General features: G+C 51.9%; 12 protein-coding genes across 12 annotated transcripts; 5 read left to right on the plus strand and 7 right to left on the minus strand.

The window, feature by feature from the left end:
• Window positions 1-5: 5 nt before the first annotated feature.
• On the minus strand, window positions 6-2,619 carry CLB2 (G2/mitotic-specific cyclin). Its single transcript, XM_018269848.2, has 4 exons — window positions 2,330-2,619; window positions 2,139-2,196; window positions 700-2,068; window positions 6-640 (listed from the first exon to the last, which is right to left on the minus strand). The coding sequence occupies exons 2-4, from the start codon at window positions 2,145-2,147 to the stop codon at window positions 552-554; spliced, it is 1,467 nt and encodes a 488-aa protein (XP_018134990.1). The 5' UTR covers window positions 2,148-2,196; window positions 2,330-2,619; the 3' UTR covers window positions 6-551.
• A 411-nt stretch (window positions 2,620-3,030) lies between these two features.
• Window positions 3,031-4,406, plus strand: VE01_00317 (uncharacterized protein; the record flags this gene model as incomplete). The annotated part of the gene is made up of 4 exons (XM_018269849.1): window positions 3,031-3,093; window positions 3,141-4,131; window positions 4,184-4,257; window positions 4,311-4,406. 4 exons carry the CDS (start codon window positions 3,031-3,033, stop codon window positions 4,404-4,406), a joined length of 1,224 nt encoding a protein of 407 aa, XP_018134989.1.
• A 695-nt stretch (window positions 4,407-5,101) lies between these two features.
• On the minus strand, window positions 5,102-5,870 carry VE01_00318 (uncharacterized protein). The gene is made up of 2 exons (XM_018269850.2): window positions 5,667-5,870; window positions 5,102-5,613 (listed from the first exon to the last, which is right to left on the minus strand). The coding sequence occupies exons 1-2, from the start codon at window positions 5,737-5,739 to the stop codon at window positions 5,324-5,326; spliced, it is 363 nt and encodes a 120-aa protein (XP_018134986.1). The 5' UTR covers window positions 5,740-5,870; the 3' UTR covers window positions 5,102-5,323.
• An 846-nt stretch (window positions 5,871-6,716) lies between these two features.
• VE01_00319 (uncharacterized protein) lies at window positions 6,717-8,302 on the plus strand. The gene is made up of 2 exons (XM_018269851.2): window positions 6,717-6,765; window positions 6,814-8,302. Exons 1-2 carry the CDS (start codon window positions 6,741-6,743, stop codon window positions 8,136-8,138), a joined length of 1,350 nt encoding a protein of 449 aa, XP_018134985.1. The 5' UTR covers window positions 6,717-6,740; the 3' UTR covers window positions 8,139-8,302.
• VE01_00320 (uncharacterized protein) lies at window positions 8,272-9,970 on the minus strand. The gene has a single exon (XM_018269852.2). The coding sequence runs from the start codon at window positions 9,727-9,729 to the stop codon at window positions 8,296-8,298; it is 1,434 nt and encodes a 477-aa protein (XP_018135310.1). The 5' UTR covers window positions 9,730-9,970; the 3' UTR covers window positions 8,272-8,295.
• Window positions 9,971-10,017: 47 nt separating this feature from the next.
• On the plus strand, window positions 10,018-12,699 carry VE01_00321 (uncharacterized protein). The gene has a single exon (XM_018269853.2). The coding sequence runs from the start codon at window positions 10,604-10,606 to the stop codon at window positions 11,786-11,788; it is 1,185 nt and encodes a 394-aa protein (XP_018135311.1). The 5' UTR covers window positions 10,018-10,603; the 3' UTR covers window positions 11,789-12,699.
• Window positions 12,700-13,622: 923 nt separating this feature from the next.
• Window positions 13,623-14,931, plus strand: VE01_00322 (uncharacterized protein; the record flags this gene model as incomplete). Its single annotated transcript, XM_018269854.2, has 3 exons — window positions 13,623-13,949; window positions 14,003-14,303; window positions 14,358-14,931. The coding sequence occupies 3 exons, from the start codon at window positions 13,623-13,625 to the stop codon at window positions 14,834-14,836; spliced, it is 1,107 nt and encodes a 368-aa protein (XP_018135312.1). The 3' UTR covers window positions 14,837-14,931.
• Window positions 14,932-15,085: 154 nt separating this feature from the next.
• Window positions 15,086-16,296, minus strand: VE01_00323 (uncharacterized protein; the record flags this gene model as incomplete). Its single annotated transcript, XM_018269855.1, has 3 exons — window positions 15,086-15,837; window positions 15,901-16,218; window positions 16,266-16,296. The coding sequence occupies 3 exons, from the start codon at window positions 16,294-16,296 to the stop codon at window positions 15,086-15,088; spliced, it is 1,101 nt and encodes a 366-aa protein (XP_018135313.1).
• A 1,201-nt stretch (window positions 16,297-17,497) lies between these two features.
• On the minus strand, window positions 17,498-17,743 carry VE01_00324 (uncharacterized protein; the record flags this gene model as incomplete). Its single annotated transcript, XM_018269856.1, has 2 exons — window positions 17,498-17,504; window positions 17,550-17,743. 2 exons carry the CDS (start codon window positions 17,741-17,743, stop codon window positions 17,498-17,500), a joined length of 201 nt encoding a protein of 66 aa, XP_018135314.1.
• Window positions 17,744-19,899: 2,156 nt separating this feature from the next.
• VE01_00325 (uncharacterized protein) lies at window positions 19,900-23,967 on the plus strand. The gene is made up of 6 exons (XM_018269857.2): window positions 19,900-20,873; window positions 20,923-21,346; window positions 21,435-21,704; window positions 21,753-22,428; window positions 22,481-22,720; window positions 22,775-23,967. Exons 1-6 carry the CDS (start codon window positions 20,549-20,551, stop codon window positions 23,507-23,509), a joined length of 2,670 nt encoding a protein of 889 aa, XP_018135315.1. The 5' UTR covers window positions 19,900-20,548; the 3' UTR covers window positions 23,510-23,967.
• Window positions 23,968-24,038: 71 nt separating this feature from the next.
• Window positions 24,039-25,091, minus strand: VE01_00326 (uncharacterized protein). Its single transcript, XM_018269858.2, has 2 exons — window positions 24,986-25,091; window positions 24,039-24,905 (listed from the first exon to the last, which is right to left on the minus strand). The coding sequence occupies exons 1-2, from the start codon at window positions 25,014-25,016 to the stop codon at window positions 24,094-24,096; spliced, it is 843 nt and encodes a 280-aa protein (XP_018135316.1). The 5' UTR covers window positions 25,017-25,091; the 3' UTR covers window positions 24,039-24,093.
• Window positions 25,092-25,532: 441 nt separating this feature from the next.
• Window positions 25,533-27,033, minus strand: VE01_00327 (uncharacterized protein). The gene is made up of 2 exons (XM_018269859.2): window positions 26,685-27,033; window positions 25,533-26,615 (listed from the first exon to the last, which is right to left on the minus strand). Exons 1-2 carry the CDS (start codon window positions 26,976-26,978, stop codon window positions 25,752-25,754), a joined length of 1,158 nt encoding a protein of 385 aa, XP_018135317.1. The 5' UTR covers window positions 26,979-27,033; the 3' UTR covers window positions 25,533-25,751.
• Window positions 27,034-27,106: the final 73 nt, after the last annotated feature.

Consider the following 27,106-nt stretch of genomic DNA (forward strand, 5'->3'; position numbering starts at 1 on the left):
TGCATATTATTTTGATGTTAATTCATTGTAAGCCTCTTCTATTCCATCGAAGCCTATACGCGTTTTCGCCCCCCCGATCCATTTATGAGCACTATCAAGCCAAGCCTGAAGATAGATGAAGGCCGAAAACATGCAAACGTCCCACCCCCCCATTTCGATACACAAACAAGAGTAGAAGGCATTCCCTGGCAATGCCGCTATTAAATTGCGAGGCAGCAGGCCCAGGAAGCGGGTATGAAGATAAGGGTAGAGCAGACCAATAGCAAAAAAGCAATATTGTCCAAACGCCTAGCACGCCTCGAGCATGTACATGACGCCAGACAGATGAGTGAAGGAAATAAGTGGTGCACCGAACCAGGCCAGTGCGAAAAGCAAACACCATTGCATTGCAAAATATTGGGAACCAGCAGGATTGCTCTGGCCCCATCCGAGTAGAGTCGTTTTTCCGTCTACCGTTCGTAATTTTTCTTTCGTGATCCATCCAAAGAGTTCATTTCAGTTGTAGCGAAAACTCAGTTTGAATATGCCAAGCATTGTTTATATTATCTCGTTTATTGAGAAACGGAATCCAAAGGTTGAGAGATTTCGATGCCGAGCTCTTCGGCATGCTTCTTGGACCATTGGCGGGAGTGGATTGATGCTAAGCCGGAGTTAGTAAAATATCAAAGAAGGTTTGAGTGGTGTATATAGTAGACTTACCCTTCATGAACTTCTTGCTGGCATACTTCTTGAAGAACGCCTCGTGTGTGACTGGGCGAGCGAGATAGTCGACCATAAGAATAAAGATTGGCTCAATTTGTTCTTCCGAGTATCCAGCGTAGTGTGCGAGGGTGACATCCCAAGGGCCTTTGTCAAGGATCTTGCGAGCCAAGTACATGGACGAAGCGGCGATCTCGCTAGGAAGATAGCCCATGAAGCGGTGATCAAGGAGACTGATCTCCATGAGGTACTTGCCCAAAGTACGGGTCTCGATATCATAGTTGTCGGCCTTCGAGATACGTCTGAGGAAGTTCATTGGGTTGGGGTAGCTTAGGTCATAGTTGAGGGCTGACAGAACGTAGCGCTCGGCGCTGAGGATCTCGGCTTCCGTGAATCCGTCGTCGGCGACGTGGCGGAAGTTCTGAACGTGAGGCGAGAGGACCTCCTCGTACTTAGAAGCGATGAACATGGCCGTGACCCCAACGAGTTGGAGGCGATCGAGCTGAACCACCTTGGCAGACAAGAAACGATCGAGGATGTTGACAGCAAGGAAGAGAGTTTCCGGCAGAAGGTGGAAACGAGTGTGAACCTCAATCAGCCAGTCGACAAGGATGCCACGCATCTTCCATTCCAAATCTTCCTGGTGCTTCATGTAGACTGGGTTGGGCATGGTTGCAACCTCGAGCTCCTTCAGGTAGTCGAAAATCTCGTGGACGTATTCAGCGACCATCAATGGGTCGTCAATATCCTCGGCATCAAGGTCGAGAGGGAGTTCGGCTTCTGGCTCTTTGATAGCCTCAACCGGAACACTCTCCACCTTGTTTTCACTCATAACCTCAGGAGCAACTCGCTTTTCAACACTGGTGTGGACCTTTTTCCTCGCAGGCTCCTCATCTTCTGTGACGGACTCTTTGATTGAGAGCGAGCTTGTGCTCGAGGTTGTTTGCCTCTTCTTCGTGACACCACCACCAAGGACTCCAGAGCCGCTGGCCGTTCTCTTCAGTTCAACCGTGGATTTTTTGTTGTTATCCTTCGAGCCCAATGCGGTTCTCGTGGAGTTGGTTCGGGACACCTTTTGGATGCCAGTCGGTTGGGCGGCCTTGGACACGAGGCCACTCTTTCCCAAGGGCTTCTTTCCCTCGACAGCTCCGTCACCCTTTGTAACATTGCTGACGTCTCCCAGTGCAGCACGCTTGCGTTGGAGAGGCTGGTTGATTTGGAGACCTGACTTCTTGGATTGAAGTGGCTTCTGGGCAGCGCTGGACAGGTCGTCTACGCTAAGAGCAGCGGCCTTAGCCCTGGTCAGTCTTGTTGTTCCGACATTCTCATCGTTCTCGTTCGTTGCCACTCGGGTTCTGAGTGCTCGGGCCTGTTGGGATTGTGTTAGAGCCTGTGAATGTGTGGAATTTGCATTTGACAACAAACGCGGCAATACTCACTGGAGGCATATTTGAGGATATAGACAAGTATAATGATTGTTTCGAATGTTATATGAAGCTATAATTATATTAGCAACGCGTACAGAAGGCTAAGGCGTGCTGGCTGAAGTAGGCGTAACATTGGTGACAAAGACACCATAAACAACGCGTCTTTGTTGCCAAAACAACTCGTGGAGGATGGGATGCCTTACAGTATTGAAGGAGTCTATGTGTGCATAAACTGTCGAGAATTGTAAGAGTGTTGGGGATAGGAGCGTGGTCGATGTTGACGCTGTGTAGAAAGGACTTGGTAAGAGGCTGCCACGTCTCGGGGACACCGCTACTGAGCGTTAGGATAACTCAGTGCGTCAAAATAGAGTGATCTCGATCATGGACGCGGAGAACAACAAGAATTGGGTGAAATAGAGGTCGTGGAGGTAGAAGTAGAAGGTTTGTTGTTGACGTCGGAGGAGGAATGTAGGAAGAAAGACTACGAAGTACTGACCTGTAGGTGGAGCTTTGCGTCTCCGTGCTTGTTTGTAGGTCTTAGCGCGCGAGTTTCAACGCCAAGAGGAGGTGGGAGGCGACGCGATTTGAGACGAAGTGTCGAGGAGTATCTGGCAAAATAAATCGAGCGTATAATTTCGAGTAGAATAGAAACTATAGTGAGACTTTATAATAAAGAAGTTTTCATGGCCGCATTTTTGTATGTTTTTGGGGATTTATCACGAGTCGGTTTTCGTGGTTTTCGTGTACAGAGCTGTTGCGGGGGAGTATACTTGGGTACTTTCGCTTGAGTTAGTTTCAAGCCGCGAACGATAAACATAGCAACCGCAGGGCAACGACTAGCGTCTCAATTCTTAACGCGCCTGATTGGTCAATTCAATCAACCAATGAGAACCCGTGTGTCTCAATGGAGTTCCGAGCTAAGAAATTCATCAAGACAGCACGGATCGACCCTGGAAGCGACGACCAGGTGCAACTTATCCCCTTCAACCACCATCATTCAAGCAATACTCCCAGAACGGCTGGGACGGATTGCTTAAGATGCTGCAGCCCAGGGTACTGCTGCGGGCGCAGAGGCCGCTATGCCACACCCTCACGTTGCGGCCTCTCCGCCCTCGAACATATGCCACGGCTGTCGAAGAACCAATCCCGGCTGAGTCTCAGCAGACCTTCACAACTACCTCGATCTCGTCGAGTTTTGCGCCTCCGGCTGTTGTCATCGACAGCAATGCCAGCTTTGCTATGCGCACGTACACACCCAGGACTCCGGGTGTGCGTCATTTGAAGCGAGCCATCAACGACCACTTGTGGAAGGGCCGACCGTTTCTCCCATTGACCTTCGCTAAGAAGGGACATGGTAAGGGTGGAAGGAATAACTCTGGACGTGTGACGATCAGGCATCGTGGTGGCGGACACAAGACGAGAATCCGCACAGTGGACTTCGAAAGGATGGTTCCTGGACCTCATATGGTCGAGCGTATCGAGCACGACCCTGGACGGACAGCGCATATTGCGCTGCTGAACGAGGAGGCTACTGGCAAGAAGAGTTACATTGTTGCTCCTGAGGGGATGAGAGCAGGAGATGTCGTACAGAGCTACCGCGCTGGCATCCCGAAGGACTTGCTTGATAGCATGGGAGGAGTGGTCGATCCCGGTGTGTTGGCAGCTAAGACCGCATGGAGAGGAAACTGTCTGCCATTGCACATGATTCCCATGGGAAGCATTGTCTACAACGTCGGCTCCGCTAAGGGCCGTGGAGCAGTCTTCTGCAGAAGTGCAGGCACATACGCCGTGGTCATCAGCAAAGATGATGCTACGACCAAGGGCGGCGAGAAGCATGTCACGGTCAAGCTACAGAGTGGTGAAGTCCGCAAAGTCAGCAGGGAAGCATGCGCAACGATTGGTGTCGCTAGCAACCCCCATTACCAGCACGAGCAGCTCGGAAAGGCTGGCCGAAAGCGCTGGCTCAACATCAGGCCCACCGTCCGTGGTCTTGCCATGAACGCCTGTAAGTTATCCATTTGCTGGTCCCGAAGCCCTCATTTCTAACAATAATATAGGCGACCATCCTCACGGAGGTGGTAGAGGTAAATCGAAGGGTAACGTCGATCCCGTCAGCCCGTGGGGTATGCCGGTAAGTTCTATCACATAACTATACCGCAAAGCAAATATCTAACTTCAATCTAGGCGAAAGGAGGATACAAGACGCGCCAGGTCCGCAAACCCAACAAGTGGGTTGTCACACCCCGTGTGCGTAACGGCGGCAAGCGTAGAGCCAAGTAGAGAGACACTACCTTGGGGATACGTAGGAGAAGCGTTTTGTTTGAATGGCGACGGTGTGTAAGACGGATGAGCGGAGCAGGAAAGCAACTGTACTTGTACTACTATATGCATATATGCGCCGAGAGGAGGCGCAACCCCGAGATACTTCCTAGTACTCGGCGTGTCCGTATCTCGGTGAGCATATCGGCGTTAGTCCTCTCCCTGTAGTATAGAATGGCTCGTTTGGAGGAGCTAGCTGGATCTAGGCGCGGGATCTCCAGAATGGGGACTGAGCCGAATCTCTTGTATAGATAGAAGCGGGGAATATATACATATGTTAAATTATTTTACGTACCACCTGCAAGCTTACTATCTTGGTCTGTTAGGTGCTTTTCGTCTGCCTGATGTTCTGGGAAGTAATATTGGCGGGCAACCTCGGGGCTCGGGGCAGGTAGCTGCATTGCTTACACGAAGATATTGCTGGGGATTGGTCTTGGCGGAAATGGTGCTCGCGCGACGGAAAAATCTGTGAGGTGGGAAACACATCATAATCAGCTAGAGGTTGGGAATAGCTGCTAAAGCTCATTGCGGGGTTGGTTGTTCATAGTATCTATGAATGAAACAGAGGCTTTCAATCACTTAGGGATGTAACTATCATATCAAGACTGTTCAATAAGCCTGGTTCTCACATATCAAGGCTAAGGAAGGAAATGCATCAGTTTTTATTCCCATATGAATTCTTATCTATACATATTCCCTCGGGCTTCAAGACCGCACGAGCATGCAGGACCTCCACAGCTGTCCACTACCATTGAAGGAGCCCAAATACTCCAGTTGCATCCGCAACAAACGCTTTTGGTAGTCCCATTTCACAACAATAAAAACGGATCCCTCGCCATTTATGTCTTCTCTCCTCTCACCCTCCTCTACCTTCCAATCTACCTCGGGCAAGAGCCCGCGTAGTTACCGGTCTTGCACACAGACGTACTGCCATAATTACAGCACGCCCCGCTGGGACCGCACTCGAAGCTATCGCGCGTATAAAACCCGCCTGTCCCAGACTCAATCACGGCCTTGCACAGTCCGCAGTACACGCCCTGCGGCGTGTTTTTAGCGCACTTGCAGCCGTTCTTTTCACAATCGCGTTTCTCTAAGCCGAGGCTTCGAGTGTCGAAGCCACGGTTCTTAAGGTCCTGGTCGCGCTTGATCTTAGCCTCGACATCGTGGGCTAGGTGGAGAGTCAGTGGGTGTTTTAAGGTGGAAGCGGGAAGGGGGAAGTACGGGAATCGTCGACTATAGCAGAGGCCACAGCGAGGAGGGGCGCAAATAGGAGAGCGACCTTGATGAGCTGCATGGTGACTGAATTGATGTCGTAGAGGCTATCTTAAGGAGGAAATTCAGCCACCTTTGGAAAGATTTGATTGCGTTGAAGCGCCCAGTGAAGCAGTTGCAACAAAGAGTAAGAGAGAAGCTCTCCTCGCGGGGACCATCTTCCTTTTCTCCACACGACAGCAGCCCTACCCACTATGTCTGTCTCTCATCAAGGGAGACAGCGATCGCCGACTGCCAAGGAATGGCTGTGCATGACCTGCGCCATACGGAAAGGGGTTTTAGACCCCCCGCCCTCCAATGGCATGCCTCATTGGATGGTGAGCGAAATAGGCATCAATTCTCAACGACGCTTAGATCGTCAAATCGAGAAACGGCACAGAAATACCACGCTGTACCAACCATTGATCATTTTTGAGACGACTTCGAGAGAGCCATGCTCGTGTCAGTGGGTGGTCGACACAGTGGATTGGATTTGGTTTGTGAGCTTGTGAGGGAGTAGGCGGTTTGGGGCAGGTGGATGGCAGCTGGTGTGTTCGGGGTGTAGGGATGATATTATTTGTCTTGGACTATTAGAATTATAGATGGCCAGCCCGTGCTTTGAGAAGTCTAGAATATGGTGGCGAAGCTAGTCTCAGGTATCGGAGAGGTTACTAACTGTCGGTGGAAGAGGTGTGGCTGATGCGGGGCTGAGAGAACGTCTGGAAGAGTATAATTGATAGAGGCACATAACTTAATAGGTTACGCGAATGGTTTTCAAAACTCGGCGGCCCTTTAAGTAAATAAAATACGTCCTGACTGTACTCCATTTATAACATGAGATGGCAGGAAGGCTGCTGAAAACGGTTCCTTTCGATGTTGTTTTATGACAGCCCTGCCAAGCAGCATAGCCACTAGAGTACGGTCCGCGCCGGGGCTGCCCCGCGCCGTTAGTGTGGCGGTGCACGAATCCTACTATCATACATATCTCAGCCTTTGCCTTGATGTAAAAAAAATACGCTCAAACACACTGATCGTGGGGATCCGATGGAACATATCGATGGTTCATTTGGTTTGTAACTCCTATTTATAACTTGGTATTCAGTCTAACACCCTCAAGGCCTCGCCAGCCTCCTGACGGAGGTGGCCAACACAACGTTCGCCAACGCAACGTTCACCAATGCCGCCGCCCTTTCTACCACTGCCTGCCCCGATGACAGCAAAGTACCATGGCAGTCAGCACTTTGGGCGATCCTAGCCCTTGCCCTTAACGCCATGACGCAGCCCTCAAGCGCTGACCCCTCCCCAACTCCCGCCATCTCCTTCGTCCGCTCCTCCCCTGTCATTTGCTTTATAGACGCTGTCTCCATTCCCATATGGCTTGCCGTAGGATGTTACTATGGCGAGTCCACCACCAACTCACTCACCTCCAAACGACTAGCCACACGCCCCAACCGCACGCCCGCCAGCGCCCCGATCTTTTCCGCTACCACCAGCGCCGTCTTCTTCATTCTCGGTCCCCTTCCCCAAGCCATTAAGCTAGCCGGCATGTCCGGCGTCTCCTTTACCAAATTTATTGGCTTCATCTTCCTCGTTGCCTACCTCCTTGGCGTCTACGAAGCCGACGCCGCCCACCGCGCCTCGCGACGCCATACCGAGAAACCCTGGCTCTCATTCGCCGTGAAAGCACAACGCATCCCGGAGACCGTGCGCATCCGTCTCGCCTGGCTCGACGAGGTATTGCGCTATTACATTTTCTTCGTTCACTTCTCCTTATGGGTGGTAGTCGCGCACATGGTGGTTTATCCGAGCACGAATGCCGGTAAGGTGGCCGCAGATCGACTTGAGGAGTCGGTTATATTGCTTACCTACCAGCTACCAATTGTGTTTATTGCCGTGCCAGCGGGGCTGTGGGGAAAAAGACATTTAGGAAAGTGGCTGCACGAACGGTTTTCTGGGAGTGTCGGGCCTCAGAGGATGAGGAAGGTGGTCCATGCGGGTCTTCTATATGGACCCGCGGTGCTTTCAGGCTTCTCAGCCTTCGCACTGTCGATTTTCTTGTTCCAGCTCCTCAAAAATTACGCTAGGTCCAAGCAGGAGGTTCGCTTGGGCTGGAAGGCGTATGCCGATACAAAAGATTCGTTCGTAAAACTCTCGGGGTTCATACTCGTGCTGTTTGTCCTCGCCGTTTGCATTCCTCTCCTCTCCTTCGGACTCTACTTCGCCAAAATGTTCCTTGACCTACTCATGGAGCCAGAGCCTGAAATTAACAAGCCGAAGCTGGAAAAGGAGGCGGATGACGAGGAAGACGCGGTTACGACGGTTTATAATATAGCAGTGCTGGGGTTTGCATTGTCTAATCTGTTCTTTGCGATTTTGTTTTACGCCCATGGCTATGTTGCGGAGGGGACGTCAAAGCCAGGGTGGAGTGAAATGTTGGGCTGACCGTTGAATATTTATGATAATGAGAGAAGAATATACAGAGAGAGATAGATATAGAAAGGCCTTACCCACAGTCTAAACTAGTGCCGCCTAAAATCACAAGGATAGGGTTATTCTACCAGGAATCCTTCAAAGCATTAAATTAAAGCAATATAGTTGTCTACGCCTCCTTGCCCACACTGACTTGCTCTACTACTCTCTCATCCTCAGATATACTCCCTAACTTCTCTAGCTGATCAAACTTCTGCACAACCTGCAATGTGGCATAATACGCGAATGGCAGCGCAATAAACCAAAACGCGAAGTTGATACTCGCCGTGGCTATCAACGCCGTCGGCACCGCCTGCACTCCGAACCCCACCGCAACCGCCGCCGTCTCAATCCCCCTCAGCAGAGAGCTGTACCGGATTTGGTCACCAGGAGAATCAGACAAGTTGCTAATACACCAGTAGATGTAATTCTCCACCATGCCGAGACTGATTCGCTCAAACATATACAACCCGAAGCCGCGCCCGAAAGAGCTCTGATCCCCCCAATCTAGCGTCGGCTTGGTGTGACGGTACTCATTTTGGATGTACACGGCCCAGATCCAGGTCGCGCTGTTGAGCAGCGCAATTAACACGAATGCCGTTATGGCCCGTGTCTGCCGCCGTTTTGCCCACGGTAGGTCCACGATCGAGCCGCTCACCCAGGTAGCTATCGTCCCGACGACGGCGGAGAGGAAGCTTGCTAGAGCGCGCGAGCGTACTGTGAAGTATGTCGCGAGATACGTGCCGGGGTAGGCTTGGATCCAACCATAGTACCAGAACAGCGGGAATAGGAGCAATATCGGCTTGCTGCGGAGTAAGCGCCACATCTCCTTCCCTTCGTCCCTCCACGCTGTTCCCCGTTTGGCCTCGATGCGAGTCCCGTCATCGCGCTGCACCTTCTCTGGATTCGATAGTAGCAGGCCGAAGAAAAAGCCTAGGCACTGAATGGCGATGAAGCCGAGGTAGGTTTCATAACCAATCTTACCGCGGTGGTCTGCCTTGTGGTTGATAGCGAGGGAGATGGCTCCCCCGATGATATTCCCAAAATTCCGGAACGTGAACCACGTCGCGATATACCGCCCGCGCTTTCCCTGCTCCGGATACCCCGTAGCGATGGCTCCCTCCACGCTCCAGAAGAATCCTGCACTCAGCCCGCACGCAACAGCGCCAACATACACGAACCACGTCGACCCGAAACGGTTATTAACATATAACCCTGCAGCGTAAAGGGGGTAGCCGAGAGAGCCGATTGCGAGCGTCCAGCGGAACCCGATTATGTTAGTGAGCCACGGCCCGGCGAAGCAGGTTACTGTCATAAAGGCATAGAGTAAGGCATTGGCGGCGTTAACCAGGTCTGGGCTTTGAGAACCACCCACACCGAGGCCGTTCATGGCGCTCCATATTCCGGGGGCGCTGAATGCGCAAATACCCACGACGAGGATTTGAAAGAGAGTGCTGCGAAAGAATGGGGGCTTCTGCCGGACCGGTGGTGGTATGGGACCCGTCGCGGTCGTAGGGGAGCTCTCTTCGAGCTCCCCCTGCTTGACACTAGACGACGTTGACATATTGCGTCGAGGACTAGGGCGCAAGAGGTGGATTGGAGGTTATATGAGGAATGTGGTGCAGCACACTGCACTTTAAACGGCGCAATAAATCCATTGTGGTACTACATCGTTTCTTATGTATGTCTTGAACAGTTCGTGATGATCTGTGGACCTGGGCTCTGTAGATCTGTGAGACGTGCATCCGATAAGCACGCAATATGAGACATCATAAACGTGACAGCCACGATTCCGAGAAGTCCTTCTGCCCCATGTAACATCGGCCGCGTTTCTTTGCCAATAGTACGATGATGGTTAGTGTCATTATTTCCTGTTTTAGGAAACAATTATATGTATTTTTTTGCTTTTTGTCTGTTAGGTAGTTGCAAAGTCGACTGGCTGGTAGGGATCTGGATGATCTATGTCGCGTGCAAGACCCAGAACCATGTGTTAAAGACCGAGCTCACTTAACTACTCCAGACTCCAGACTACAGTAGGCAATGTGGCTAAAAAAGGGTTATGTTAAGATTTTAGTCTTCAATTGCCATATTAATTGCCGTACTCAAAGCGTACTCTACGCTACTGTGCTACTGCAGACTACTTTATGTCGTGACCCTGTTCCCCGGGAAACTCGGCAACAGCTTCACATATCACGATATTACTTCAACATACAGTGGCGGGGATCTAGAGGCGTTCATTCCGTGCTTTTAGCACATATGAGAGAATACCAGCCGTCTGGGCCCCATGGGTTGACTGTGCGCATGGATTATGATAACATTGGAGATAAAAAACATGGCGATATCCCCCTCTTTGTGGCGGGGTAAGCAGAAGATTAAGTCCACAACATCTGGAAATTATATCACTTTCTTCTGAATAAGACTGCACTATCTGTGTCATCATGGCGACTACAGTTGAGCAGCTCGGGATCAACTCTCTCAAGCTAGACGGCGCTCCCTCGCCGTCGCTTGTATTCGAGCCGTTTGACCTACCGTCGACTAACCAGCGTACACTTGGCGCCCCTTACCCCGCCAACACTGTTACCCCACTCGCTTTAAGGCCATCCGTGCATGACAATGCTGAGGTTGAGCTCGACACAGTTGTAGAGACCATAAAGTCTCTCCAGGCACAGGATGGTATCCTCTCCAAGAAGCTTGCCCTCCACGGCACTCTCCTCTTTCGGGGACTCCCGATTCGCAGTGCGGCCGACTTCAGCAAGTTCGCCCACGCTTTTGGTTATAAGCCGCACGAGATCATCGGAATTGTCGTCGATAGGCAACTACTCGCACCTAATGTAGCACCCGCAAACGAGGCACCTAAAGAGGTGCTAATCTATAATCACAACGAGTCACCGCAGGTTCCGCACGCGCCAGAGTACATTTTCTTCTACAGCCAGAAGGCACCCGAAAAAGGCGGCGAGACACCCATATCCTCATCGCTCGAGCTCTTCTACCGCGCGCAGCAGGAGATCCCCGAGTTCATCGCCGAGCTCGCTGAGAAAGGCATCCTAAGCAGGGTCGTTTACAAAGAGGGCAAGCAGTACGAGGGCGGCTCGACACTGCAACAGGCATTCGGGAAAGAAATCCAAGACGACGACGATGCGGCCACACGGCGCTCCAAGATCGAGGCCCAGATCGCGCGCTATGGTCGGGGCAAGTACACGACGTGGGAATGGACAGACGACGACGGCCTTGTGCTCACTCACCGACTCCCGGGGATCCGCACCCAGCGTGGCACGAACTTACCGACTCTGTTCACGGGACTGGCGGCGTACTACCGCAACTCGCAGGTGAACAGCGGGGCGAGGCGTACCGTCACGCAGCAGCTGTTTGGCGATGGTTCGCCCATTCCGGAGAAGTTCCTGGCGCGCCTGGCGGAAATCACGGATGAGATCCGGGTGCTGCATAAGTGGCAGCAAGGCGATGTGCTTGTCTATGATAATGTCGTTTCGCAGCATGGGAGGCAGCCGTGGGAAGGGGAGCAGGCCGATCGGGTGGTGCTTGCGAGTTTGTTTGATGGAGATGATGTGCCTGGCGCGTATGGCTTTGGCGAGTGGGCACAGGTTGTCCAAGCACTTGATTTATAGTCTGTAGCTTTCTATAGCTAGGTATTTTAGTGTTGTTGGACGAGTTTAGTATTTTATGAGGGGAAACCAGCCCCCCTGTTTTCAGCCAAATAGCTGCTTTATTAACTAGCCATGCAACACCTCAACTTTACAATACCGTTCTTAATGTCCGTTATCCATTTCAACCTCTCAATCTTTAAGGGATAGACTCGTCTGCCCACATTCCAAGGCACTAGCAACATGTCCATGGATCGCACCTAGCCAAAACTCTCCATCCAGATGTCTGGTGCGCCAGGTTCGGGAAAGAGCACCATAGCAAGACTGCTCGGTCAATCTATCGGCGGAGTAGTCATCGACCACGACGTCCTTAGATCCACTCTTCTTGAATCCGATCTTCAGTTCGGCCCGGCAGCGAGGTCTGCCTACGAGCTCCAGTGGGCGCTAGCACAAGACGTCATGACGCAAGGTCTTAGCGTTATCACTGACAGCACCTGCAACTTCCAAACCGTTCTCGACCGAGGAACGGAACTGGCCAAGGAATAGGGCTATAATTACTGGTATGTCGAGTGCCAGGTCCGAGATATTGATCTATTGGACCGGCGGCTGCGCTCCCGAGTCTCGATGACGAGTCAACGAACTGGTGTTGAATGTCCTCCCGCTGCTGCTGTGGCTGTAAATGGAATTGGTGAAAGCGAAGACTCGCGCACAATCTTCAAGAGGTGGATTGAGAATCCATGTCGTCCAGAGGACAGTAATATTGTCATTATAGAGTCAACAGGAAAATCCAGAGATGCTATGAGACCATATTCTAAAAATGATTGCCAGCTACCTAAGGGGCCCAGGTGCAAGATGGCAAGAACGACATGTAGCTTAACCTAATACTTTAAACATCGCTTACTTGATACAACACCCGTGCCGTCATTAAGTTAAGGGAAGTTGCAGCTAGCTTTATGTAACAATAGACTAAAAAAGCCTGACCTTCTAGGACAACTACATTGTCTGAAGAGACTGATGGAATTTAGAACTTGGGTGTAGTGAGATTGAGCAGGCGGTTTGGACTCCGAAAATTCATGTATATTTAAGGAGATAGCCAAACTATATTTCAGTCAAATAGTGATGGATAAGAGAGATGTTTGACTAGTTACAGCAGATTGAATGTGGTAATTATTGTTGTCGTCAGCGGCTGGCGGGCAGAAATTGAGGTGTCGTGCATGGAAGACCCCTAATCTACAAACAGACGGCCTTGTTATAGAATGACATAACCCATCTGAAACTTTAGGGACTTTGGGTATGCAGCTTAGTAACCAAATCTATTGGTCTTACCACTATATCGCAGATCAGATCGAAGTACTTTGCCAAGGCTAGGGCCGATATAGCTCTGGACCGCCGAGATTCTTGCGATCTAGAGTTGTCTCGGCCCCTCTGCCAGAGATATATCCCTCTGTAGGCTAGCTGGACCATGATACTCAAGTCGAGGCCACTCAAGTGAAGCCGCTCAGGTTTACGCCTTCATGACGTGCCGTCGGTATAGGGGATATTACCAGAGTTTGGTTCACGTTCCTTCCGGATTGCCTCATAGTTACTATAGCTTCCAAGCAACCTCACATGAGAATGGATGTTACCATGGACGAATTGCTGCCACGAATGACAAGTCGGCCACAGCTATCTCTAATCGCCGATGTGCAAATGGAGTTTAACCTCAGCTCGCCATAATCCAAGATGACGTTGCCTGAAAGGAGCTTCAACTGGATGTAACCAGCCCTGCTGTCAGTATAAAGGGTCAAACAGCCTGTCAACAGTCGTTATATTCTCCAACGTACATGTAACAGTACTACATGACACCGTCGCTATCACGATGAACCCGTTTTCCTCCCGACGCTCGAGCGGCGTCAACGCCAACGTCTCCTCCCCGAGAAGAAAGCATAAAGACCAGCTAGGCATGCTCGGTCTCGCCGACAACACGCGCAACAACACCGTCGCCGTGATCGGCGAGTTCGTCGGCACCTTCCTCTTCCTCTTCTGGTCCTTTGTCGGCGCCCAGATCTCCAACACGCCCAAGCCTCAAGATGGCGCCCCCCCTAATACATCGAACTTGCTATTTGTGTCGCTGTGTTTTGGCTTCTCCTTGACGGTGAATGTCTGGGCGTTTTATCGGATCACGGGTGGGTTATTTAACCCTTCGGTATGTGTTGCCTTCTCTGAAACCACGTGCTGGGCTGAGCTGACATTAAAAAGGTGACGCTTGCTTTGTTCCTCGTTGGGGGGCTGCCGGCTGTGAGAGCACTTCTCGTCTTCGTTGCTCAGCTACTTGGAGGGATCTGTGCTGCGGCGGTGGTGTCTGCCCTCTTCCCGGGACCACTCACTGTGGAAACATTGTTGGGCGGAGGAACGTCGATATCCCAGGGGCTGTTCATCGAGATGTTCCTGACGGCGCAGCTGGTGTTTGTGATCATCATGCTCGCAGTGGTCAAGCACAAATCGACGTTCCTTGCCCCTGTTGGAATCGGTCTCGCTTTCTTCTTGACTGAACTTTGTGGTTTGTACCAGCCCAACCATGTTCAAGTGACGTCTGTCTAACGTGTAATAACAGGCATCTACTTCACTGGAGGTTCTCTCAATTTTGCCCGCTCCCTTGGCCCGGCAGTCGTGAACCGCCACTTCCCAGGCTACTTCTGGATCTACTTCGTCGGCCCGCTTCTCGGTTCCCTCCTCGCAGCGGGCTTCTATAAACTGCTGAACGGCATGCGCTACCAGACCTGCAACCCCGGCCAGGACTTATGCGAAGAGGAGGTACCACAGCAGAGCGGTACCATTCCTGGCCATTATGAGAACGGAAACCCCCCACTTAAGCACGCGCGGAATGTCTCTGGGGCCACCGCGGTGGATCATGACGAGCGAACTGGTGGCCAAACAATTCCGGTGCAGAATGACAACTATGCCAATACGGAGTTGCGCCAGGATGGGATTTCGCCTCTTGGAAGCAGCACCTATACGACTCCCGCATACAACGGCAGCGCACCTGTCGTGCAGGCCGGGCAGGCCGGGTATGCGGCTAGGGAGTACGTGTAATGGTAGGCTTTTGAGGCGAGCCATTTGAGAAGACCCTTAGAGGTGGCGAGGAGAAGTTGAGAGAGGGCGTGCAGCGGTGGAACGTATGGTCGAGCGACAGCTATCAGGCTGTCTTATTTAGCATACCGTGTATTCCCGCTATTAGCATTATTGAGTGTAGAAATAAAGTCAATCCTAAGCTTGTGTCTGGCATAGCGGATGGGATACCCAATCGTCTTGAGTCTGTGATGTAGAGCCGGTGAAGCACCATTATTTCAACCCATCTTCCCTGCGCCTCTCCAACTTCACCATGTACTCTGACTCCATGAGCTGCTCCGCTGTCAACCTCGAGGCAGGTTCAAAAGCCATCATACCCCTCAGTAACTCGTCCAAAGCCCGCATCTCACCCTCTTTCACATCCCACTGACATGACTCAGGCGCCTCACCACATCCCATGTCCCACATACGCTGGTTAAGAGGTCGGAACACAGGCGTGTAGATCCTTTTCATATCACGGACCCAGGAGCCGTCCAGCTCGAAGAATTCCTTACGATTCTCCCATGCGTCCCACCAGCGAGCAGGCGGCGAGCCAAGCGTACTTACCATTTCTGCTATTGTATCATCTCGGTCCCAGCCGAATGTTTCAAAGTGAGCCCGTTCACCGAGGACTTCGTAGAGATTGACGGCGAGTGTCCAGATGTCGACAGCTTGGGTAATGGGTTCGTTGAAGAAATCTTCGGGGGGGAGGTAGAGAGCAGGTGTATGGAGCTTGGGCGATGGCTCGGTGGCAACTGCGAATGAGGTTCCATAGTCGGATATCCTAACGATTGGGTCCACGAGCTTGTCGGCGGACATCTTGATGTGCACTGGGTAAACAGCATATGGCGGTGCGTGAGGTTCAACTGCCGCGCCATCAACCCTCGTGACGGGAGCCTTGTCTAGGCGGTAACGATTGTAGAGCTCGTCAGGGCTGAGGCTGTCTAAACCTGGACCGCGCAGAAGGAAGTTTCGCGTGTGGAGATCTAAATAATGTGAGAACTAGCAGTCATGAAACTTGCGGCGAACGAAAGGAATTTAAACCCTACCACCATGACACACTCCACGGGAGTGCAGATATGAAACTCCCATAATAAGTTGAGTGGCAATGGATCTTGTAGTTTCAGTAGGAAACATAAAGTTTACCGAGTCCTCCTTAGACGCTGCAATACTGCAGCCAGCAGGTTCTTGCACGAGGCAATCGTGGCGTCCGTTAGGTTCATCGAATGAGAGCTCGTCGAGTAAACGTGGAGTGAACCGCTGCCCTGGGTGCATCGAGTTACCGCCACAGATCATCCGTAGAATACTGCCTTCAGTGCTTTTTAAGGACTCATCGGCAACTAGGATCTTCAACGAGTCATAACGTTCTAGATGCTTGTCACGGGCCAGCCAAATCGTTGAATAACCACCGAACCCAAGCTTGTGGACAACCTCATATCGGCCATCGTGGAAATGGTCACCGATGACGGTGGGATGTTAGCCGCCAATGGTGTAATCTTCAAAGTCTTCTAGGTCGACCTCCCGGATATAGACATCCTCGTATGGTGGGGAGGCAGTGCTAGCGATGGAGTAACACCGACGATTGGGGGATCCATTCTGGCCAAGAGAAAACGAACGCGTCGAGTGAAATATGTGTGACGGAGCTTTCCAAGAACGATATTGCGAGGACGATCTTAATCGACTGCAAGCTACTACTGGTATAGAGTAAATTGAACGCTGCCTGCAGACGACTCTCATAGTTAACCCAATACACATCAAGGTGGGCGGGGATGATGACACAGGGTAGAATACATACTCGAACTCTATATGGATAGTAAGACACCATATCTAGCGCATGGACTCGATATGTGCCACGGGATTGTTAGGTGGGGTTCCAGGAGACGCTTCGTGTTGTAAATGAACGCGTGCGGAAGGCTACGGCCATGATAGGGGCGAGAAGATAATATATATTGGCATGGTTTTCATAGAAGACAGACTACTTTGTTTCTATCTCCCCAGTAAGTCTCTCATGCTGCAAATATACTTGTTAGTAGTCCGAAATCCGTTAACGCCCTTTCCTTTTTGCTATATTTTTAATTAATATGATAATTATAGTATTCAATAATTGAGATCCTTTATTTTAATTATAATTAATACAATAACTACTCTTCAGACTCTTAAACGACTCCAGTATCCCAACTAAGATTAATGCCGAAAGCAACCGCAAGTATCCTCTAAACCACCGGACAACGGAGCGGAAGTGTTCCCCAGTACTTGCCTTTCTCTGTTCCGTCCCATAATTTTGGGAAAGCGGGATACGAGGGGTGGCGTATAGAGCGGCGTCGGGCAACGGATGTGGTGGAGTGGGCGGGAAGCTTGACCTTGATTTGGTGTGGAGGACGTGGAAGTGGGCGAGGATGGCGATGACAATTAGGGGGGAGTGGCGGCTGTGGTGCAAGAAGGACCCAGACCATAGGATTCTAAGGCAGCGTTGCGCACGGGAGAATGAGGGGGTTTCCACCCAAGGAAAGGGGAGTGTGTATTCCCTTGCTGCTGTGTGGTGGAAGTCAAGGAAGGTACCTGCGTTACCATAACTTGGTAACAACCCCCCTTTTCAGCCAATAACCACAGAAATAGCCTATTTCGCAGGCTGGCATCCCACTCTCCCTACAACCTTAAATATTAGACATTAGCATCTTAAATTCGTCCAAGCTCGCACTCCTCGATAGTCTCCAGGCCAAAGAAGACCGGAGTGCTTTGTTTTTCGTAGCAGATATATATTTTCCAATTTAAAGGGGTTGGATGCGAGGAGTACCACCAGTGCCCTGTTTCCATGAAAGGCATGGCGAGCTGCTTGTGGACGGCACTGGATGCCGCATGGCTGCGTCGTAACTGTGTTCCAATGTGGAACATGGCGCTCCAACCTTGACAGACTGGTTTCACGACGATGCAGTGCAATCCTTATACGAGGTCTCAGACACGCTGTGGAGCAAGACTGTGCATCCCATTAGTGCCCGGGTCGTGCGATGTGCGGCGTTTGGCTTGGTGGTTCTCCCTGGCTCCTTGCGAGTCTGCCTTACCTAAGATTAGCTTGCAGGGAAAGGGGGCGATCCATGAAGCGCTTGGATATAGCTCACGCGTGACCACGTGATATCGCACTTTATGGGAACTGAACTTTCAGACCATTTGGACGATTCGGATTCGGTCAGGATAGAGTCCATGATGGTTGGATCACTGAGAGTAATCTTCATGTGTGAAGGCAGCCGGCATACCCTCAAAGGTGATATGCCGAGGTCGTCGGTGAGTCAATCGGTGTAGGCCGAACGTTATGGCTGAGCAGAGCTGAAGTTCTGGACGCGACAGATAGCCAGTTGCAACCGCAGTTTAGACAAGGAAACGTTGACTATACCAGGATGATGTCTGCAGATGCCCATGTGCAGAAATTTGTAATGGACATGAGTGATGGAGATGGAAACGGATAGGCGCAGTGGAGTAAGGGTAAAGAGGTCCATCTGGCGGTCAAGCGGGGAGGAAACACCAGCATATCGGCCCTTAGCAAGTATCTCAACCGCGGTCAGCCTCGCGAACTGTGAGAAACAGCATGGAATGACCAATTGGCGTCCGCTGCCCCTCTCCCACCTCGGCGGGCACAAATCTGGCCTGCGAGGGCCCGAGTAAGCATATCCAGGATCGTCATCAGGTCGGTGCCTACACAACCCACTTGCGAACGAGTCCCATACCCGTTTGGGCGCGAGGAAGCCCTGCGTCCGCGGCGCCGCCATGCGATTCTGGGTGTTCGGGTCGCGGATTGCTGCGATGTTTGGATAGGACCTGGTTGGGGTTGCATGTCAGCGGCGGCGGAATACTCTACCGACTCGCTTGGCGCCGTGTTTGACAGGAGGGAGGAAGGGATGAGTGTATGGGTGTCGGAGGCTTGGGGACGGCGACACGCGAGGTTTGCTGGGATGCGCAGGGCTGATGCAGCACCCGCGAAGTGAGAGTGCAGATGAAATTGATTGATGGGTTCTGTGATGGGGTGGTTGGACGACGTGTATCGTAGGTTGCCGTTGCATCGTTGCATCGTCCCCACACATCCATTCCCACTCTTCCGCGGCTTGTACTACTGTACACAGAACTAATCGTTCAGTAACCACGGTTTGGGCGAGACATTTGCCGTCCGAGGTGGGCCTGCTCTCGAAGAGCCCGTTTGTGCTTTCTTTCTCCCGTTTGCAACGGCGGCGGCACGCGATACATCTAATCTCTTGGGGGCGGCGGGAACGTACGGACGTAAACTGTTCCGTGCATGGATTCTGGATTATTCAGCGACGCTTGTCGTCGCAACCCAGACTCGTAAGACCACGACAGGCATGCATAGGTGTACGCAAGTACAGTACACGCAGAACACGCGCTCCAGTTCTCGACCTTACCAGTGATGCTGGCAATCTAGCTCTTGGTCGCTCGACGCTGAGGCGTCCTGGCCAACAAAGCCTGTCTATAGATATTCAAATACTCTCTGAGTAGGTGAAGAGCGCTTGGAAAGGGAAGCGATCGCCGTTGAGCTTGAATCTGCGCCCACGCGCGTGGCTGTGTGAGGGCTTGCTTGGGACATGAAGCATGAGCTGTGGGCGTAGCATGTATGCGAACTTTAAAGTGACTTCTTTCCAGTGAACAGTCAGCGACAGTGACACCTCCCTCCCCCAAACTCAATTTCAACCACAGGGAGTTTACTTAACTGGATTGTGATGCGCCCCTCCCCCACGCAGAAACCACGCCACTGCATCTGTAGTGACCCTCTGTGGTGTGTTGGTGGTCCCCTATGGGACCTATGGCCCCTAAGATCCCCTACCCCAGCCAATTGATTTGGGTTTTGTTAGAGCGAGAAGCCTTGTGTGAAAGGGGCGGAGCCTAATACCCTACCGTGGCTCCGCTCACTCAGTCGCCCTTGGCTCCATCCCCATCCCTGGCTTTTCTAGTCACAATGGAGTAGTTGTAGTAGTTTGTGCAGTAGTTGCAGTACTAAAGTAAGTAAGTAAGAGTACTTTAGCAATGAAAGAGGTGAGTTGAGGCCTGTATATATGCAGGACTCTTTCTATGACTTTTGTTGTACTATAATATATGCCTTTTGTATGGTTAATGCCTGCTTAATGCCTACTCGGATGTACCTCGCTTCTACCAGACACCGTTAGACAGGTGGGCTTCGGTTGGCGTCTCTATTTTGAGTATCGTGCGAAGATCATCAGCTCAACCACATCACCCTGTTGACTTCGGCCCTACGAGAGCGTAGACTTTAATACTTTAAACTGGCCTTCATGCCGCCTTCCTTCCAGCCCTCCATCCACCGAGAATCATCACCACCGTAAAGGAATCGTGCTGGTTACGTTCTCTACCGGCCGTTTCCCGTTCCACGACACTCTCGAAACCCTCGAAACCGCTGTGCGCCCTTCCGTGGTCGCTCATACATCACCCTCGCTACCTATAATCTCCGACTCCGTTGGGGTTGAAGGAATTCCCCAACCAACGAACCATAAATCCTCACCGGCGAGCATATTACAGACACTGGCCGCCCCCATTCATACACTCGAGTTCGCAGATGCACTGTCTTGGGGTCGCCGGCGCAGTACAGACCGAATCCCGCTCATAGACAGTCCCAGGGACAGACCCCCACCACAGCAATCGAACACCGACCTCCTCAACACATAGCCATCACCATCACTGACAATGTCCTCGTCGAACACCTCCCCCGACACCTACTCCAACCCTACCTTCGACTCTATTAATACGACCACGGCCGGACAGTCGACGCACAAGCGGCGCAGAAGCACCGACGACCCAACCTCTCCCAAGGGGGACAACACAGGCAGCGGCACTCCCTCCATAAAGCGGATAGCATGTGTAATATGCAGGAAGAGAAAGCTTAAGTGCGATGGCAGCAAGCCCAGCTGCTCGACCTGCAAGCGCCTCCACCACGACTGCGCCTACGACGAGGTCCGGCGCAAGAGCGGTCCAAAACGCGGATATGTGAAGGCCCTCGAGGAGCGACTGAGTATGCCCCCTGGCCATATAGACCCTACCTATCTAACTTCCTACTTTAGAGCAAGTCGAGGAATTGCTTAAGACACGGGACCCCTCAGCAGCGAAGAGCCCGGACCTAGCACGCCCAACTTTCCCCCCCGCGAACACCCATACGAGCACGCGGGCCATGCTTGCGACAGCAAACGCAGATTTCGGTGTCAACAACCCAGATATCGCTGTTGTCAACGACCGAGACCACGAGCGCTGGCACTTTCCCGGCGACTCGCCGCAGCCGGGCATGGAGGAACTCGCTTTTGACCCGAACTTGAATATGGGGGGGATGACAATGGACCCAACGTTTACATGGGAGATGATTGGATTGGGCCTTGATGAGCCGCTTCCACCGCAGGAGACGATTGATGAGTTGCACCAGATTTATTTCGAAAAGATACACCCTTCTGTGCCAATGATACATAAGTATCGTTATTTGGCGGCGATGAACCTGTAAGTCTACCCATTGTATTCCTGTCTACGCCAAGTTTCGTGGTTGGCGTGATTCCGATTGTCCAGTATGGAAGCTTATGCCACACAGTGCTCCGAATCAACGGCCACCAGTTTGTCTACGATACGCGATGTGGACATTGGCGTGTTCTGTCACAGACAAATTCTTGGACCTGAAAGACCACTTCTACCAGAGATCTCGCAAATACGTTGAGCAGGACTACCTGAAGGGACACGGTGAGCATTTGATATCCGTCGGCCACGCGCAGACTCATATCCTTCTGAGCACGTACGAGTTCAAGATGATGTATTTCCCAAGGGCCTGGATGAGTACTGGCTCTGGTATCAGATTATGTCAGATGTAAGTAACTATACCGAGAATAGGGGGTAGCAAATCTAACACTGGCAGGATGGGTCTACACAGGTTAGACGGGGCAGGACTGGACGTCAAGCAATGCCTCCCGCCGGCACGGGACTGGACGGAGCGGGAAGAACGGCGCAGGACATTCTGGATGGCATTTGCGGAGGACCGATACGCCAGTATAGGCACTGGGTGGCCGATGACCATCGACGAGAGGGACGTTCTCACCAATCTCCCCGCGTCAGAAGAAGCTTTTGAGAAGAGCAAGCCGGAGCAGACCACCTCACTGTCCGACGCATTCGGCCCCAATGGCGCAGAAAAACTCTCCGCGTTCGGCAGCATCGCCTTGATGGCGGCCCTCTTCGGGCGCAATCTCGTGCATCTTCACCGCCCCGACGCTAATGAGCTCGATTCTGACCTCAACGGCGAGTTCTGGAAGCGTCATAGACAGCTGGACAATATATTGCTGAACACGTCGTTGAAGCTACCTGAGCACCTCAAAGTAACGAACGCAAACAACCCAAATATTCACAGCCCGAATATCGTGTATGCGAATATGAACATCCACACTTCGACTATATGTCTGCATCAGGCAGCTGTATATAAAGCAGATAAGAATCATCTTCCGGCGTCGGTAAGCAAGGAGAGTAAGATGCGCTGCATTAATGCTGCGAATGAGATCGCGGGTATCATGCGCATGATCTCTCATCTAGACCTGTCAGCTGTATGTTCCCCTCCTCCCACGAAAAAAATAGTATGAGTACTAACCTGCACAGATGAACCCCTTTATCTCCTTCTGTCTCTACGTCGCCGCGCGTGTCTTCGTGCAGTACCTCAAGAGCCGACCGGAGGACAACACGACGGGTGACGCACTGCGATTCCTGTTGGCTGCTATGAACGCAATGAAAGCCAAGAACCCACTCACCGAATCCTTCCTCGTTCAACTCGACGTTGACCTGGAGAGTCTCGGACTGCGAGACCCGAAGTACAAGGCCCTTATCAACGGACACTTAAATGTAACCCTCCCCACTGCCCACACCACATTGAACCTCAATACTAACACACCTCAGAATCCCCAAGCACAGATCTTCAAGGATCGTAATGGCACCGACCCATGCAACTTCCTCAAGATCGTCGACGACGTCGCGCAACCCGACTCCCCACCTACCTCCACCGCACCCACTACCTCCGGCCCCCCTGTAACCTCTGATCGAGCACCCCCACCCTTCAGTGGCTACACCGACAACGCAATGCCCTGGGTCCCCGCCGACCGCGGCTTCCCCAGCCGCCCCGGCGCCGGCACAAACCTAGGCAGCATGCCCGGCCTCGTCGTCCTCCCCAACACCAACGACACAACCTACGGCATGCAACGCCACTTCACATCCGAGATGGAAATGGACCTCTCTTCCGGCGACGCCGCCCTCTCCGACCGCCCCACACCCTCCTCCACCGCCCCCTCCGACGGCCACCGACCTACCAACCTCGCACCAGCGAAGGGATCAGGCCACAGCTCCTTCGAAACCTCACCCGTTGCAAGCCATAACACCGGGATTCCAGGGCAGCACCAGAACGGCGCCGCGCAGGGTTTCTACCAGCAGCAGGGCGGCGAGGGATACATACCTGCGCTGCAGAATCAGGGCGGGATAGGCTACACGATGGCGGGGTCGCCGGGGCGCGGCGCGGAGTTCGCGGGCGCGCAGTGGGAGATGGCGTCAGCGCTGACGCCGATTGGGGAAGGTATGTTGAGGGAGCTGATGAGTATTGGGCCGATGGATATGGGGCCGTGGGAAGGGCAGGCTCCTTGAGTGCTAATCGAGCTGCGAGCGAGACTACTGGAGAGCGGTGGGGGGTGAGGGGTATATATAATACATTAACGGCTTTTATGACGGAGGGACGGAATAGGGGTGGGCGTTTTTACCGGCGAAGGGCTGCCTCACGACTGAGGTGGTTGAAATATTTTGTTATGCGATATTCAAAGCCTTGGCTCATAGTAGCACCACAAAAAAGGCGAGGTGGCTGGGGTTGGTTGCAAGCGATGGTGCGGATAAGGATTTGCTTTTGTTTTTTAATCTGGATGGACTATTGGCTGGGATAACATGAACGAGGGGGGGATTTTCTATGTAAACTTCTTTTGTGGGTTTTGCTTTGCTATTTTGCTTTTTTAGCACTGAAGGTGTCGCCCGATGAATCGGGAGGGGAATACTTGTATGTATGGAAACTGGGCAAACACACACGCCGCTTATTAAGAAATACTAAATGTGAGATTTATCACTACATGTCGCCCGTGTACTCGTGAAGCTGCAGAGATAAGTTGACAGTGAAAGTTATATATTAGCTTAATTGTGCGACCTCAACACATCCCTAAGGAAAGGGTCGATCCACTAATTGCTTAGTTTGGCCCTTTTATCTTCCTGTTAACATCTTCAACATACTTTTCATCTCTGTTAATATCGAAGAATTCAGCGTAATGCATTTCCGTCCTTGAGAGATGTCTATGGAAGTCCTTCGAAAGCGCCATAATCCCATCGTAGACTCCTAGTTGGGTGATGGCAGGATCAATATTCTCCGGTAACCAAAATGCGAATGTTCCGCTCCCATGCCAGCCGTTGGTGCGGTTGATGTTGATATCTGCCTTCCAAGTCGGATACGGCGGGTACTTTCCCTCCAGTTCCTTTAACCGGCTAGCATTAACGGGTCCCAGTCGGCCTTTGGCGCGGATGATGTTGAAGACAGCATCGAGAGAGGTGAAGCTCCTCTCGATCATGGTCACTAGCCATGTGGAATGTGCATCGTATTGGATCCAGCGATTCTCCACTTCCATATACCATCCCCCTTGCACCAATTGCATATCTGCGTTAAAACAGTTAAAAACACCTAGCATGCGCATAATCCATCTATGGCAGTCGCTGTCGCGGTTTCCATTATTGTAGTGCACGGGGTGCTCGAGAGCATTCAAGGAGCATACGCCTTGAAGGCATAGATCCATGAAAGTACCAAAGACGGCAGATTGTAATCTTCCACGGATCACCATTCCACAAAGGATTTCTCCTGTGTGAAGATATCGAGAAATATCAGTCCGTGGAAGTTCTCCAAAGCAAGCTTCGGACATGATTACGTCCCAACCACGACGGTCCGTGTCATCCTGCTCATCCTTGATCAGGCCCACCGCAAAATCTTGTTTGGCTTTCAAGGATGCGCCGGCTAGATAGTAGCGTATTAGCATGGACTATATAACTTACGTTGAAAAATAATATTGAGATATGGGTTTTGAGGATTCTCACCTGGTGGTGGACGTGGATCAGTGGATGGCATGATTCTAGATCGAGAAGCTGCAAGGATTAAAGTGGATTTAGGTGTGGCGCATGGACATGGGTGCTCCAGTCGGTGATGCTAGCGTAGTTCGCTTCGAAACTTTAAATCTGACGGGTATGGCTTCTTTCTTTCTAGAAGTCGAGGATGGGGACTCTTGGGAATAAATACTTGGTCTCGTCGTGTGAGTCATGTCATCATACGATGTAGACAAACTTGAAAAATGTCCCACGAATTTCAGGGGATCGGACATCGCTTTTGAGAATGGCTGGAAACTAGCTCACCTCGACTCAGAGCTTAGATACTGGCGCCATAATCGCCGAGTTCTGGACCTGAGGCACTGGGGACATAAAATAGATCACTAATGGAACGTACCGCCTTTATTGGACCTTTAAATGATTAGCTTCTTGAGAGGGTCCACTGTAAGGATTACTGCTCACAGTGATTATGAGCCTCTGTTTAATGTGTGGTTACTGTAAACGCATAAGCAAGGAATAGAGTCTATAAGCTGTTCATTGCCTCTTGATCACTGTTATGCACAGTCCCTTTCTTAGACTCTGGGCGATACAAGTAGGATATACTTTTGCTATCAATAGGTGCCTTCAACAGGCTTCGTTTCATGATGACCTCCTTGGGACTATAATTTTCCCAACTACTCCTTTCTCCAAGCCGTGGCTCCCAACCAACTCCAGACAATACAGTTATTGTGCGTGATACTCATACATCCATATCCATACCTTAAGCACCCCCACCTTCCTCTCCCTCCTGCGCCTTCGCCTTACTCTTCTTAAACCCCTCCTTCCCCTCACTCAAATACGCCTCCACGGTCTGACCCGCAAAGCTCCGCCCATTCATAACACGTACGCACTCCGCGGCAGCCGCCTCATCTCTAAACCTCACGCTCGCGATGCCTGCCTCCTCAAGGTCGAATAGCACAACATTCGTCACCTCACCAAGCTTCGCGCACTCCTCGCGGATATCCTCTTTGATATCCAGCATCGCAGCCGGGTCCTCCTCCAGCTCCTCTAGTGTGAACATGTGCTTCAGCACCACAAGTTTCTGCGGTTTCGGCCCAGCCTCATACAGTACCTGTGGGTCATCATCATCCCAGTCCGCAAGCCTCGCATCTAGCTTCTGCGTCTTCTTAATAATCTTCGCCTTATCGCGCGCACTCGTCTTCGCCCTCTCCCTCGCTGCCTCCTTATCAACTGTGCTGGTACTACCACTCCCCTCATCCACCTTCGTCTTCTTATAACTGCTATCCGCCGCCATCACGCGCATCTTTCCGCTGCCGCCCAAATCCGAGTACCGGAAATCCGTGTCGTCTAACAGCGTGATGGCCATGTTCACGCTGGGCGCTTTGAAGAACACAATCAGCGCGTCGCCCTTGAATGCTCCGCTGTCATCTGTGTACAATTTGATTCGTGGGCGCCCGCTGTCGATCTCCTCAGCGATCACGCCGCATTTGCGCGAGAAGACTTCGGCGACCTCGTCGATGGTTACGTCGCGCGGGAGGCCAGTTACGTAGACTGCGGTATTGGGTCGTGGTGGGAGGGGTGCCTTCGCTTTCTTGGGCGCTTTTACGGCGCGTCCACCGTTATCCTGTGCTAGTTAGCAACAGCACCTTATGAGCTGGAGATAAAGGGCAAGAGGATAGAGAGCGCTACTCACTTCTTCTCCATTGACATGCTCCTTCTTCCTCTTCCTCCTCATATCCTCCACGGTCTCCTCCTCATCCACCCCCTGCACTTTATAAGCCGCCTGCTGCTGTGCCGCTAGTTCATCATCGAGGACTGGGATCCACCGCCGCAGCGCGTCGTCGAATTCGTACTCGGAGCCATCGTCGGCGACGAGGAGGAACTTTTGGTCGAGCTTGGAATACGAGATGCGGTCGTCCGCATCGAAGGCTTGGGGGTCAATGGGAAAGGACGAGAGTCCGTGATTTATCGGCGATTGGTTGTCCATGGCGGGGACTTGATTGAGGGGATAGCGAGCGTGGTTTTGTGTACGGATGGGGATGGGATATCTTGGAAATCGAAGGGTAAGGCTGCCTCCCGGTTACACCGCCTTGGCAGAACACATCTATCAGCGTA

This window comes from Pseudogymnoascus verrucosus (genome assembly GCF_001662655.1).
Source record: "Pseudogymnoascus verrucosus strain UAMH 10579 unplaced genomic scaffold scaffold_1, whole genome shotgun sequence".
NCBI lineage: Eukaryota > Fungi > Ascomycota > Leotiomycetes > Thelebolales > Thelebolaceae > Pseudogymnoascus > Pseudogymnoascus verrucosus.

Coding starts and splice junctions, on each gene's coding strand:
- VE01_00318 (XM_018269850.2), bottom strand. CDS start 5,739: ATGCAGCTCATCAAGGTCGCTCTCCTATTTGCGCCCCTCCTCGCTGTG. Junction 5,614..5,666: donor TGCTATAGTCGACGATTCCC/GTACTTCCCCCT, acceptor CTCTCCACCTAG/CCCACGATGTCGAGGCTAAG.
- VE01_00320 (XM_018269852.2), bottom strand. CDS start 9,729: ATGTCAACGTCGTCTAGTGTCAAGCAGGGGGAGCTCGAAGAGAGCTCC.
- VE01_00321 (XM_018269853.2), top strand. CDS start 10,604: ATGGCGACTACAGTTGAGCAGCTCGGGATCAACTCTCTCAAGCTAGAC.
- VE01_00319 (XM_018269851.2), top strand. CDS start 6,741: ATGGAACATATCGATGGTTCATTTG. Junction 6,766..6,813: donor ACATATCGATGGTTCATTTG/GTTTGTAACTCC, acceptor AACACCCTCAAG/GCCTCGCCAGCCTCCTGACG.
- VE01_00326 (XM_018269858.2), bottom strand. CDS start 25,016: ATGCCATCCACTGATCCACGTCCACCACCAG. Junction 24,906..24,985: donor TGATCCACGTCCACCACCAG/GTGAGAATCCTC, acceptor GCTACTATCTAG/CCGGCGCATCCTTGAAAGCC.
- VE01_00327 (XM_018269859.2), bottom strand. CDS start 26,978: ATGGACAACCAATCGCCGATAAATCACGGACTCTCGTCCTTTCCCATT. Junction 26,616..26,684: donor AGCATGTCAATGGAGAAGAA/GTGAGTAGCGCT, acceptor TAACTAGCACAG/GATAACGGTGGACGCGCCGT.
- VE01_00325 (XM_018269857.2), top strand. CDS start 20,549: ATGTCCTCGTCGAACACCTCCCCCGACACCTACTCCAACCCTACCTTC. Junction 21,347..21,434: donor TATTTGGCGGCGATGAACCT/GTAAGTCTACCC, acceptor TATGCCACACAG/TGCTCCGAATCAACGGCCAC. Junction 22,429..22,480: donor CTCATCTAGACCTGTCAGCT/GTATGTTCCCCT, acceptor TAACCTGCACAG/ATGAACCCCTTTATCTCCTT.
- CLB2 (XM_018269848.2), bottom strand. Junction 641..699: donor CAGCAAGAAGTTCATGAAGG/GTAAGTCTACTA, acceptor ACTCCGGCTTAG/CATCAATCCACTCCCGCCAA.